General features: G+C 41.7%; 1 protein-coding gene across 7 annotated transcripts in view; it reads right to left on the bottom strand.

Moving 5' to 3' along the window:
• LOC139756440 (neuron navigator 2-like) overlaps window positions 1-12,773 on the bottom strand; it is a 368,656-nt gene that overhangs the window by 64,369 nt on the left and 291,514 nt on the right. For 6 of the 7 annotated variants that reach the window (XM_071675884.1, XM_071675886.1, XM_071675885.1 and 3 more), the window contains one exon: window positions 8,485-8,696. In XM_071675884.1, the coding sequence (XP_071531985.1) occupies window positions 8,485-8,696 (212 nt within the window). The remainder of the gene's footprint in view (window positions 1-8,484; window positions 8,697-12,773) is intronic. The other variant, XM_071675889.1, reaches the window with a different exon arrangement.

Below are 12,773 nucleotides of genomic sequence, written 5' to 3'. Positions count from 1 at the left end.
TCTAAGTGAAGGTTGGTCTGCATCAGGTGTGTGTGATGTCACCATAGTTGTTTAATTTGCTTATGGATGGGATGGTGGGGGAGGAAAATGTAATAGTCTTGGAGAGAGAGGCTAGTAGCTAGTAGTCTGCTGGGGATGAGAAGGATTGAGAAGTGAGCCACTTGTTGTTTGCTGATGATACAGCACTGGTGGTAGATTCGAGTGACTGAATTTAGGAGAATGCAAGAAAGGAGAGAGTTTGAAATTGAATGTGAATAAAAGCATGGTTATTAGGTTCAAAATGGTTAAGGGACAGGGAGGTTGGGATGTGAGTTTGAAAGGGGAAAAAGTGGAGGAAGAGAGGTGTTTTAGATGACTGGAAGTGGACATGGCAGGGAATGGAACCAGAGAAGTGGAAGTGACATAGTGTGGCGGAGGGAGGTGAAGGTTCTGGAAGCAATGAAGAATGTGGAATGAGAGAATGTTATCTCAGAGGGCAAAAATGGGTATGTCTGAAGGAATAGCAGTCCTAACAATATCATGTGCATGCAAAGCATGGGCTATAGATAAGTCAGTGCTGAGAAAGGTGGATGAGTTGGAAATGAAATGTTTGAGGACAACATATGGAGTAAAACGGTTTGAGTAAGTAATGAAAGGTTAAGAGAGATGTGTGGTAATAAAAAGAAAGTGGTTGAGAAAACAGAACAGGGTGTGCTGAAATGGTTTGGACACACAGTGAGAATGATTGATGAAAGATTGAAAAAGAGGATATATATATGTCAGAAGTGGAGGGAACAAGGAGAAAAGAGAGACCAAATTTGAGATGGATGGATTGATGAAAAAGATTTTGAGTGATCAGGGCCTGAACATGCAGGAGGGTTAAAGGCACGCATGGGATAGAGTGAACTGGAACAATGTGGAGTACTGAGGTTGACATACTACCAATGGACTGTATCAAGGCATGTGAAGCGTCCATGGTAAACCATGGACATGTTTGTGGGGTCTGGATATGGATGGATCACTGTGGTTTTGGTGCATTACACGATGGTAGAGAATGGATGTGGGCATATGTGGCCTTTCTTCATCTGTTCTTGGCACTAGCTTGCTAAAGCTGGAAATGGTGATCAATATGAAAAAAAGTTATCATCATTCTTACTTTTATCATAGCTCTATCTTATCATTGTTATGCTCATGTTCATCAATGTCAATATCAGGCATTTAACAAGTAGAGAGTGGATGGAGGCAAATGAGTCTGTTGTTCCCCTGTTCATGATACTAACTTGCAAAGAGGGAGGAGCAAGGGATGTATAAAAGCAGAAAGGAAGGAAGGTGAGTGGTTCTTGATGAAGATGGATCTCAAACAAGGACATGTGATGTCACGAATGATGTTTATCTGTTTATGGACACAACAGAGTATAATCAGACTCCACCTGCATGTGGTAGGTAGTAGTTGGTAAGCAGCCAGCAAACAGGTAGGTATATTAGTAGTACTATCCACCTGGGTATTGGGAGGGTTAGTGATGGCTGTGTAGTGACCCAGCACTTCAGTGGTCATGAAGCTGCACTACTCTGACCCAGACAGATGTCTTTTCTATCTACCTCACCCACATATGGAATGCAGGCTTTCTGTCCACAAACACCTGACAACACTTAACTCTAACTCATTCTTCATAACCCTTGATTTTTCTGTGGTGAGTGCTCTGTGCTTGCCTTGTCTTGTGGCAAAATGATAGGAACAATTGAGAGAAGCAGATGGTTGGAACATTAGGCAGGAGCATTATGTCAAAGTAGTAGGTAGGAACATTAGGTGAAAGCATTAGGTAGAAGCAGTCAGTAGTAACATTAGCTAACATTAGCTAGGAGCTCTGAAAACAGTGAGCTAGAGTTGCCCTCTGCCAGTGGCCTGTTAAGGATAAGACACAAGAGGCTAAAAGAAGCACTAGAGTTCACCAGTTATCGATACTATTTTGCCATGGCCATCCCCTTCATAAAGTTCCAGGAAGGAACAGGCATCAGAGATATAAATGAATGATTACACTCCAATTGAAAAGTCATCTTTATCAAGGCTGTATCAACGGAAGTACAGTCTTGTCAAACAATTTCTCACTCCACAGGAGTCCATCATTTCCCTGTTAATGAAAGTGGCACAATGGTGGAGCTGCAGGATCTCCTGGAAAAGGGGTCATGGGGCAATTATCAAGACTAATAAATAAATGCACAGGGTAGTGAGGGAGGCAAACATGGTTTCACTGGCCATGATGCATCACATTGTGTTGAATCCTTAGCAGAGGTTATCTTGGCTAGGATGGAGTCCTACATCCCATCATTTACACAATCTTTCTTCCCCTAGTCATGGTTTGAAGGCTGCTCTGATGCCTGTCATAGTAAAGGGCATGTCCATGATACAATTGAGGTGAGAGAGATGAGAGGTGAATCAGTTACCACTAGCAGATGGAAAGTGCTCAGGTGACAAACTACAGAAGGAAACTAAAGAACTTCGTGAGAGAGATTGGCAGTGTGTGTGAGGAAGAAAGTACAAAGGAATGTGAACAAAAGGTAATGAGGTGCAGCAGGGGTAGGAAACAGGATGGTTTGAGAGCAAGTCTGAATGATGCTCTGTACATGCTTTCACCCTTTTAATCAATACCCTCCCATACAACTTACCAGTTGTACTCCACAAACTCATACCTTTGTAGTCTGAACATTCACCTTTATCCCCCTCGCCTTTATACAATGACACTATACATGCATTATGCCAATCCTCAGGCACCCCACCATAATCCATACATGCACTGAAAATCCTTATCAACCTATCAAAAACACAGTGCCCCCTACACACACACACACACACACACACACTTCTTAAGAAATTTAACAGCAATACCATCCACTCCAACCACCTTGCCACATTTCATCTTATGCAAGGCTTTCCCCACCTCTTCTTTCTTCACCAAACCACTCTCCATGGCTCACTTCACATACATCTCAACCCAAACACCTGAACATTTGCCACTCTATCATCACACACATTTAACAGTCCTGCAAAATACTAATTCTATCTCCTCCTCATTTCATCACTACCTTGTTTTTTTGAGTTAGCTGAGATGGCACAGGCAGCTAAGGCTCTAATCAAGACCATCCCATTAATGCTATACATACCCTTGCCTGAGCCAGGTACCCATTTTATCGACCAACCCCCAGGGATGGACGAACAGCTGGGTTGACTGCGGACCGACTGCCGCAACCAGGATTCGAACCTATGCGCTTCACCCTGGGCAGCCAGTGAATGCATTACAGTCAGAAACGCTAACTGCTACACCCCCTTACCTGATGTTCCTATTTGTTCTCTTGTCTTTTGCACATCATTTACCTCCTTCCAAAATATCATCTTATTCTCCCTTAAGTTTACCGATTTTTGCTCACTCCAATTTTCATTTGCCCTCTTTTTCAACTCATGCACCTTCCTCTCCACCTCCTGCCTCTTCCTCTTATACATCCCTCAATCTGGCTTTCCTTATCTAAAAATACCACCCAAATGCCTCTCTGTTCTATTTCAAAAGCAACTTTTACTTCTTCATCCCACCACTCACTGCCCTTTTTAATCTACCCACCTTCCTTCCACCTTTTGCATGCCACATGCACCTCTTGCACATGCCAGAACTACTTCTCGACATATCTCCTATTCCTCATGGAATCCCCTTGCTTTATTACTCTCACCTTTTGCCATTCTATACTGAATCTCTACTGGTATTTCTTCACACAAGTCTTGTTGCTAAGCTCAATTACTCTCACCACTCTCTTCTTGTCAACAGTTTCCCCTTATCTTTTGAAGACCTCTACAAATCTTCACCCTCACCTCTGCAAGATCATGATTAAAAATCCCACCACCTGCCCCACTCTGCACATTTACATCCAAGTCTTTCTTTTACGTGCCTATCAATTGATATATAATCCGATAATGCCTGCTGACCATCTCTCCTACTCATATACATACACTTGTGTATACCCATCTTTTTAAACAAGGTATTCCTAATCACCAGGCGTTTTTCAACACATAACTCCACAAGCTGTTCACCATCTCCATATTCAACGCTGTATACCCTATGCCCCTCTATTATGCCCTCAACTTCCACAGTACTCACCTTTTCATTTAAATCACCTATCACTAATACCAAATCTCTTATGTCAAAACTGCTGACACACTCACTCAACTGCTGTGAAAACACTTGCCTCTCATGATCTTTCTTCTCAGAGCAAGATACAGAAGCACTAATAATCACCCATCTCTTGCCATCCACTTTCAGTTTTACCCACATCGATCTAAAATTTACTTCCATACACTCTATCACACATTCCCACAACTCTAGATTTAGGAATAGTGCTACTACTTCCATAGCCTTTGTCCTCTCACCAACCCTTGACTTTACTCCTATGACATTTCAAAATCATTCTTCCCCTTTACCTTTCTTTCACTCAGAACCAGATTATCCAGCCTTCTTTCCTCAAAAATACTATCTATCGCACCTCACTTCTCTTCTTGATCACTTTCACATACATTTAGACACCAAAGGTGAAGTTTGTAGAGTTTTTCAAAAAAAAAAAAAAAAAAGAGAGAAAAATTGTTGGGAAGAGAGTGGTGAGAGTAAGTGAGCTTGGAAAGGACACTTCTATAAAGATGTACCAAGAGAGAGACTGAGTGTAGAATGGCAAAAGGTGAAAGCAAATGGCGTGAGGGGAGTGGGTGAGGAATGAGATGAATCTAGAAAGGCAGAGGTGGCACGTGCAAAAGATGCATGTGTCATAAGAAAGGTGAGAGGTGGGCAGATCAGAAAGGGTAGCGAGTCATGGGATGAAGAAGTAAAGTTGTTAGTGAAAGAGAAAAGAGAGGCATCTGGACAATATTTACAAGGAAGGAGTGCAAATGACTGGGAGATGTATAAAAAAAGTGGCAGGAGGTCAAAAGGAAGGTAAAAGGGTTGTAATAGAGGGCAACTGAGAGAGAGTATCATTAAACTTTAGGGAGAATAAAAAAGATATTTTGGAAGGAGGTAAATTACATGTGTAAGACAAGAGAACAAATGGGAACATCAGTGAACATGGCAAGTGCGGAAGTAATAACAGGTAAGTGATGAAGTGAGTAGATGGAGTGAGTATTATGAGGGTTTGTTGAATGTGTCTCATAACAGAGTGACAGATGTAGGGTGATTTGGTTGGGGTGGTGTGCAAAGTGAGAGAGTCAGGGAGAATGGTTTGGTTAAGAGAGAAGAGGTGAAATCCAGCAGGGCAGTGGGTTGGATGGTATTGCAGTTGAATTTATTAAGAAAGGGGGGGACTGTGTTGTTGACTGGTTGGTAAGGATATTCAATGTATGTATGGATCATGGTGAAGTGCCTGAGGAGTGGCGGAATGCATGCATAGTGCCACTGTACAAAGGCAAAGGGGATAAAGGTGAGGCATGAGTTTGTTGAGTATCACTGAAAAATTGTATGGAAGGGTACTGATTGAGAAGGTGAAGGCATGTACAGAGCATCAGATTGGGGAGGAGCAGTGTGGTTTCAGAAGTGGTTGAGGAAATATGGATCAGGTGTTTGTTTTGAAGAATAAATGAGAAATATTTAGAAAGACATGGATTTGTATATAACATTTGTGGATCTGGAGAAGGCACGTAATAGGATTGATAGAGATGCTTTGTGTAAGGTCTTAAGAGTATGTGGTGTGGGAGGTAAGTTGCTTGAAGCAGTGAAAAGCTTTTATCAAGGATGTAAGGCATGTGTATGAGTAGAAAGAGAAGAGAGTGACTGGTTCCCATTGAAGGCTGGTCTGCAGCAGGGATGTGTGATGTCATCATGGTTGTTGAATTTTTTATGGATGGGGTTGTTAGGGAGGTAAATGCAAGAGTTTTGGAGAGAAGGACGAGTATACAGTACATTAGGGATGGGAAGGCCTGGGAAGCGAGTCAGTTGTTGTTCACCAACGATACAGCACTCGTGGCTGATTCGAATGAGAAACTGCAGAAGTAGGTGACTGAATTTGGAAAAGTGTGTGAAAGGAGATAGTTGTGAGTAAATGTGAATAAAAGTAAGGTTATTAGGTTCAGCACAGTTGAAGGACATGTTAGTTGGGATGTAAGTTCAAATGGAGATAAATTGGAAGAAGTGAAATGTTATAGATATCGGGAGTGGACTTGGCAGCAATTGAAACCATGGAAGTGGAGGTGAGTCACAGGGTGGGGGAAGGGACAAAGGTTCTGGGAGTGATGAAGAATGTGGAAAAAAGGAACATTATCTCAGAGAGGAAAGATGGGTATGTTTGAAGTAATAGTAGTTCCAATAATATTATGTGGTTGCAACACACGGGATATAGATAGGGTTGTATGAAAGAGGGTGGATGTGTTGGAAATGAAATGTCTGAGGACAATATGTGGTGTGAAGTGGCTTCATCAAGTAAGTAACGAACGGGTAAGAGAGATGTGTGGAGATAAAAAAAAAAAAGCGTAGTTAAGAAAGCAGAAGAGGGTGTGTTGAAATGGTTTGTAGATATGGAGGGAATGAGTGAGGAAAGGTTGACAAATAGGATGTGTGTCAGAGGTGGAGGGAACAAGAAGCGGGAAACGAAATTGGAGGTGGAAGGATAGAGTGAAAAAGATTTTAAGCAACTGGGGTCTGAACATACAGGAGGGTGAGACGCATGTAAGGAATAGAGTGAATTGGAACTACCCCACCCCACAGGGGACAGCACTGCTACCCCCTGCTCCAGCAAGGTAGCACCAGGAAAACAGACCAAAAAAAGCCACATTTGTTCACACTCAGTCTCTAGCTGTCATGTGTAATGCACCAAAACCACAGCTCCCTATCCATATCCAGGCCCCACAGTCATTTCCATGGTCTACCCCAGACGTTTCACATGCCCTGGTTCAGTCCATTGACAGCACGTTGACTCTGGTACCACATCGTTCCAATTCACCCTATTCCTTGCACACCTCTTACACTCCTGCATGGTTCAGGCCCTGATCGCTCAAAATCATTTGTGCTCCTTCCTTCCACCTCCAATTTGGTCTTTTGCTTCTCCTTGTTCCCTCCATCCATGACACATATATCCTATTTGTCAACCTTTCTTCACTCATTCTCTCCATATGTCCAAACCATTTCAACAGACCTTTTTAATCAAAATTCAGAGTGTAAGGTCATAAGACAGATCAAAATGTGAGGAAGAAAAGAGAATTTCCTTGAAAGTTAAAAATAATCCTAACGAATTCTTCAAATGTATAACACAAAGGAAGACAGCAAAAGAAGGAATTAGGCCATTACAAGATGAACATGAAACACAAACTACTGACGACAAGGAAATGGCTACTATACTAAATTATTCCTTTAACTCCATATTCACAATTGAAAAACATCTTAAATACCACAACCAATGAAAATGTTTCAAGGATCTGATGAAGAAGAGCTGAAGGTGAGAGAAATTGGAGTTCTGAAGTACTTAAATACGTGGACCAATTAAATCCTAACAAATCCAAAAGCCCAGATAACTTAGCTTCAAAGTTTTCAAAAGAGGTCAGGAAACATCTGATATACCCCATAACAAAAATATTCAATGTCAGCATCAACGAGGTAGCACCAGGAAACAGACGAGGAGTGGCCCATCAACACTCATATACACATACACATAAATGCCCATACACACACATATACATACATATATATATATCAACATATACACATGCATATACACAGACATGTACATGTTCATACTTGCTTGCCTTCAATCCATTCCCGGAGCCACCCTGCTCCACAGGGAACAGCATCACTATCCCCTGCTTCAGGAAGGTAGTGCTAGGAAAACTGACAAAAGGGCCACATTTGTTCACACTCAGTCTCTAGCTCTCACGTGTAATGCACCAAATCCATAGCTCCCTATCCACAAACCATTTCAACATGACTTCTTCTGCTCTTTCAACTACACTCTCTTTATTACCACACATCTCTCATACCCTTTCATTACTTATTCGATCAACCCACCTCACACCACATATCCTCAAACACTTCATTTCCAATCTAAACACTCTAGTGTAAGAACTTTTCATTTATTTTTGATAAGGTAATGTTCATTGTAGGCCTCAATATGAAGTCAGTACAACAAACATGTTTGTAAGTTAACAAAATATGCAACAAAGTGATCCTTTAGCAGACTTTTAGAACATAATTTTTGCCACATAGATACAAAAGTTAAATGCCTGTGAACAAAAATTGTCTTGTTAAGTTCAAAGTCACCAGGTTAACATGAAGTTCCACGTACCTTAAAAGCATGCAATAGACTTAAACATGATAATTACTTTCATTGACATCAATGAATATGCATCAAAAAATCTTCAAGTCAATTATATGTTAGTATCAAATTTTTACAAACCCATTTTTATATACAAACTCTAAAGATCTGTACAACATAAGCATTTCATTGCATATCATTTAAGTTAATAACATCAGTAAGCTTGCAACTGCTTACCCAACTTCTTTTTTTAAGCTTAGCTTGGCTGGGAGGGTTAAGGCTATCCGGCTGTGTATGACTAAGGTTATGGGGGTTGCAGTGTTGCATGTGTGTTGCACTAAGCGACCGGGACCCTATGGAAGCATAAGATGACATGGAAGCTCCACTGACTGTAGAGGTGACACTTGAAACACTGTCGCAGGACAACTGTCGCTCCATGCTGAAGTATCCTGTTGGAAGCAGGTTATCATTAAAAAAAAATAGGCTTATAATAAGTGGGATGACAATGATTTACCTGTATGAGCAAAATATATTGAGAGCAGCTCTTAAAGCAATAATTTCAAAACACAACATGTGCACTGTAATGTTCACAAAAATGTATGAATTCCAAACAATGTAGAGAAAACACAATATATCATAAAGCCTATCTTAGCAAAGGCTGGTTAACTAAATCCCACATTCATAGCACAGCAGCCCAATTCAAAATGTCAGCTAAACCCATAGAGAAAAACCTGCCTCTTTTAATTGTCTTTACACCACACAGCAAACACAAGGGTAATATTCTTCCTCTCCTACACCCAGGGACATATGCACACATATATCTCAGTTATATTTCTTTATCTCCCCTGATTATGTGATCATTACATCAAAGTGCACTAGGGAACTTATATTGCTTCATTTCCCAGCAGATTACAAGGAATAGACTGAACTGGAGTGATATGGTATACCAGAGTGGATATGCTGTCTATGGACTGAACCACAGCATGTGAAGCATCTGGGGTAAATCATGGATTGGTTGGTAATGATATTCATTGTATGTATGGACTGAGTATTCCTGGGAAATCATATGGGAGGGCATTGACTAAGAGGGTGAAAGTATGTACAGTGCATCAGACTGGGGAAGAGCAGTGTAGTTTCTGAAGTGGTAGAGGATGTGCGGATCAGGTGTTTGCTTTGAAGAATATATGTAAGAAATACTTAGAAAAACAGATGGAGTTGTATGTAGCATTTATGGATCTGGGGAAGGGATATAATAGGGTTGATAAGAGATGCTTTCTACAGGTCTTAAGAGTATATGGTGTGAGAGGGATATTGCTAGAAGCAGTGAAAAGTTTTAACAAAGGACGTAATGCATGTGTATGAGTAGGAAGAGAGGAAAGTAATTGGTTCCCAATGAATGTCAGTTTGCGGATGGGGTGTGTGATGTCCCACGGTTGTTTACTTTCTTTATGGATGGAGTGATTAGGGAGGTAAAAGCAAGAGTTTTGGAGAGAGGGGCGAGTATGAAGTCTCTTGGGGATGAGAGGGCCTGGGAAGTGAGTCCGTTGTTGTTCGCCAATGATACAGCTCTAGTGGATGATTCATGTGAAAACCTGCAGAGGTTGGTGACAGTTCAGAAAAGTGTGTGAAAGGAGAAAGGTGAGAGTAATTGTGAAAAAGAGCAAGGTTATAAGGTTCAGTAGGGTTGAGGGACAAGGTAACTGGGATGTAAGTTTGAATGGAGAAAAATTGGAGGAAGTGAAGTGTTTTAGATATCTGGGAGTAGATTTAGCAGCAGATGGAACAATGGAAGCAGAAGTGAGTCACAGGGTGGGGGAGGGGGCAAAAGTTCTGAGAGCAATGAAGAATGTGTGGAAGGAGAGAATGTTATCTTAGAGAGCAAAAAGGTTACTTTTTAGGAATAGTACTTCCAACAATGTTATGTGGATGAAAGGCATGGGGTATAGATAGGGTTGTACGGAGGAGGGTGGATGTGCGGGAAATGAAATGTTTGTGGACAATATGTGGCATGAGATAGTTTAATCAAGTAAATAATGAAAGCGTAAGAGAAATGTGTGGAAATAAAAAGAGTGAGGTTGAGAGAGCAGAAGAGGGTGTGTTGACATGGTTTGGATATATGGAGAGAATGAGTGAGGAAAGATTGACAAAGTGGATATAAGTCAGAGGTGGAGGGAACAGGGAGAAGCAGGAGACCAAATTGGAGGTGGAAAGATGGAGTGAAAAAGATTTTGAGTGATCAGGGCCTGAACATACAGGAGGGTGAGAGGCATGCAAGGAATAGAGTGAATTGGAATGATGTGGTATACTGGGATTGACATGCTGTCAATGGACTAAACCAGGGCATGTGAAGTGTCTGGGGTAAACCATGAAAAGCCCTGCGGGGACTGGATGTGGAAAGAACCTATAGTTTTGGTGCATTACACATGACACCTAGAGATTGAGTGAGAGCGAATGTGGCATTTTTTGTTTTTTCCTGGCGCTACCTTGCTGTACGTGTGTGTGTGTGTGTGTGTGTGTGTGTGTGGGGCTATTTCCTGTGTGGAGGGGCAGCAAGGGGAATAGATGAAGGCAGCAAGTATGAATATATACATGTGCATATATGTAGGTGTCTGTGTATGTATATGTACGTATATGTGAATTTAAGGGCAATTATGTGTGTGTGTGTGTGTGTGTGTGTGTGTGTGTGTGTGTGTGTGTGTGTGTGTGTGTGTGTGTGCGTGTGTGTGTGTGTGTGTGTGTGTGTGTGTATGTCAGAGGTAGAGGGAATGAGAAGTGGGAGACCAAATTGGAGGTGGAAAGATGGAGTGAAAAAGATTTTGAGAGATAGGGGCCTGAACATGCAAGAGGGTGGATTTTGAGTGATAGGGGCCTGAACATGCAAGAGGGTGAAAGGCATGCAAGGAATAGAGTGAATTGGAATGATGTGGTATACCATGGTCGACGTGCTGTCAATGGATTGAACCTGGGCATGAAAGCGTCTGGGGTAAACCATGGAAAGTTTTATATGTATATAAGTTCCAATTCACTCTATTCCTTCCACACCTTTCAACCTCCTGTATATTCAGGCCCCAAACAAAAACCTCTTTCACTCCATCTTTCCACCTCCAATTTGGTCTGCCACTTCTCATTCCCTCCACCTCTGACACATATATCCTCTTTGTCAATCTTTCCTTACTCATTCTCTCCATGTGACCAAACCATTTCAATACACCCTCTTCTGCTCTCTCAACCTCACTCGTTTTATTACCACATCCCTATTACACTTTCATTACTTACACGATCAAACCACCTCACACCACATATCGTCCTCAAACATTTCATTTCCAACACATCCACCCTCCTCCGCACAACCCTATCTATAGCCCATGCCTTGCAACCATATAACATTGTTGGAACCACTATTCCTTCAAACATACCTATTTCTGCTCTCTGAGATAACATTCTTGCCTTCCACACATTCTTCAATGCTCCCAGAACCTTCACCCCCTTCCCCACCCTGTGACTCACTTCCACTTCCGTGGTTCATCTGCTGCTAAATCCACTCCCAGATTTCAAAAACACTTCACTTCTTTTCTCCATTCAAACTTACCTCCCAATTAACTTGTCCCTTAACCCTACTGAGCCTAATAACGTTGTTCTTATTCACATTTACTCTCAGCTTTCTTCTTTCACACACTATACCATACTCAGTCACCAGCTTCTGCAGTTTCTCACCCAAGTCAGCCGCCAGCGCTGTACCATCAATAAACAACTGACTCACTTCGCAAGCCCTCTCATCCACAACAGACTGGATACTTGCCTCTCTCTCCAAAACTCTTGCATTCACTTTCCTTTCCACACATTCTTTAAGGCTCCCAGATTTTTCAGCCCCTCCCCCACCCTATGATTCACTTCCGCTTCCATGGTTCCATCCGCTGCCAGATCCACTCCCAGATATCTAAAACACTTTACTTCCTCCAGTTTTTCTCCATTCAAACTTACCTCCCAATTGACTTGACCCTCAACCCTACTGTACCTAATAACCTTGCTCCTATTCACATTTACTCTTAACTTTCTTCTTTCACACACTTTACCAAACTCAGTCACCAGCTTCTGCAGTTTCTCACATGAATCAGCCACCAGCACTGTATTATCAGCGAACAACAACTGACTCACTTCCCAAGCTCTCTCATCTCCAACAGACTGCATACTTGCCTCTCTTTCCAAAACTCTTGCATTTACCTCCCTAACAACCCCATCCATAAACAAATTAAACAACCATGGAGACATCACACACCCCTGCCACAAACCTATCTATATATTCATTTATCATACTTAGTCAATGTCTCCCGCATTAGTGAGGTAGTGCAAGGAAACAGATGAAAGAATGGCCCAACTCACCCACATACACATTTATATACATAAATGCCCACACACGAACATATACATACCTATACATTTTAACGTATACATACATATACATACACATATATACTTCATCCATTCCCGTCACCACCCAGCCTCACATGAAATAGTATCCCCCCTCC

Source organism: Panulirus ornatus, chromosome 21 (genome assembly GCF_036320965.1).
Source record: "Panulirus ornatus isolate Po-2019 chromosome 21, ASM3632096v1, whole genome shotgun sequence".
In the NCBI taxonomy this organism is placed as follows: Eukaryota; Metazoa; Arthropoda; class Malacostraca; order Decapoda; family Palinuridae; genus Panulirus; species Panulirus ornatus.
The sequence above is the reverse complement of the archived record's forward strand: the minus strand, read 5'-3'. Positions and strand labels throughout refer to the sequence as shown.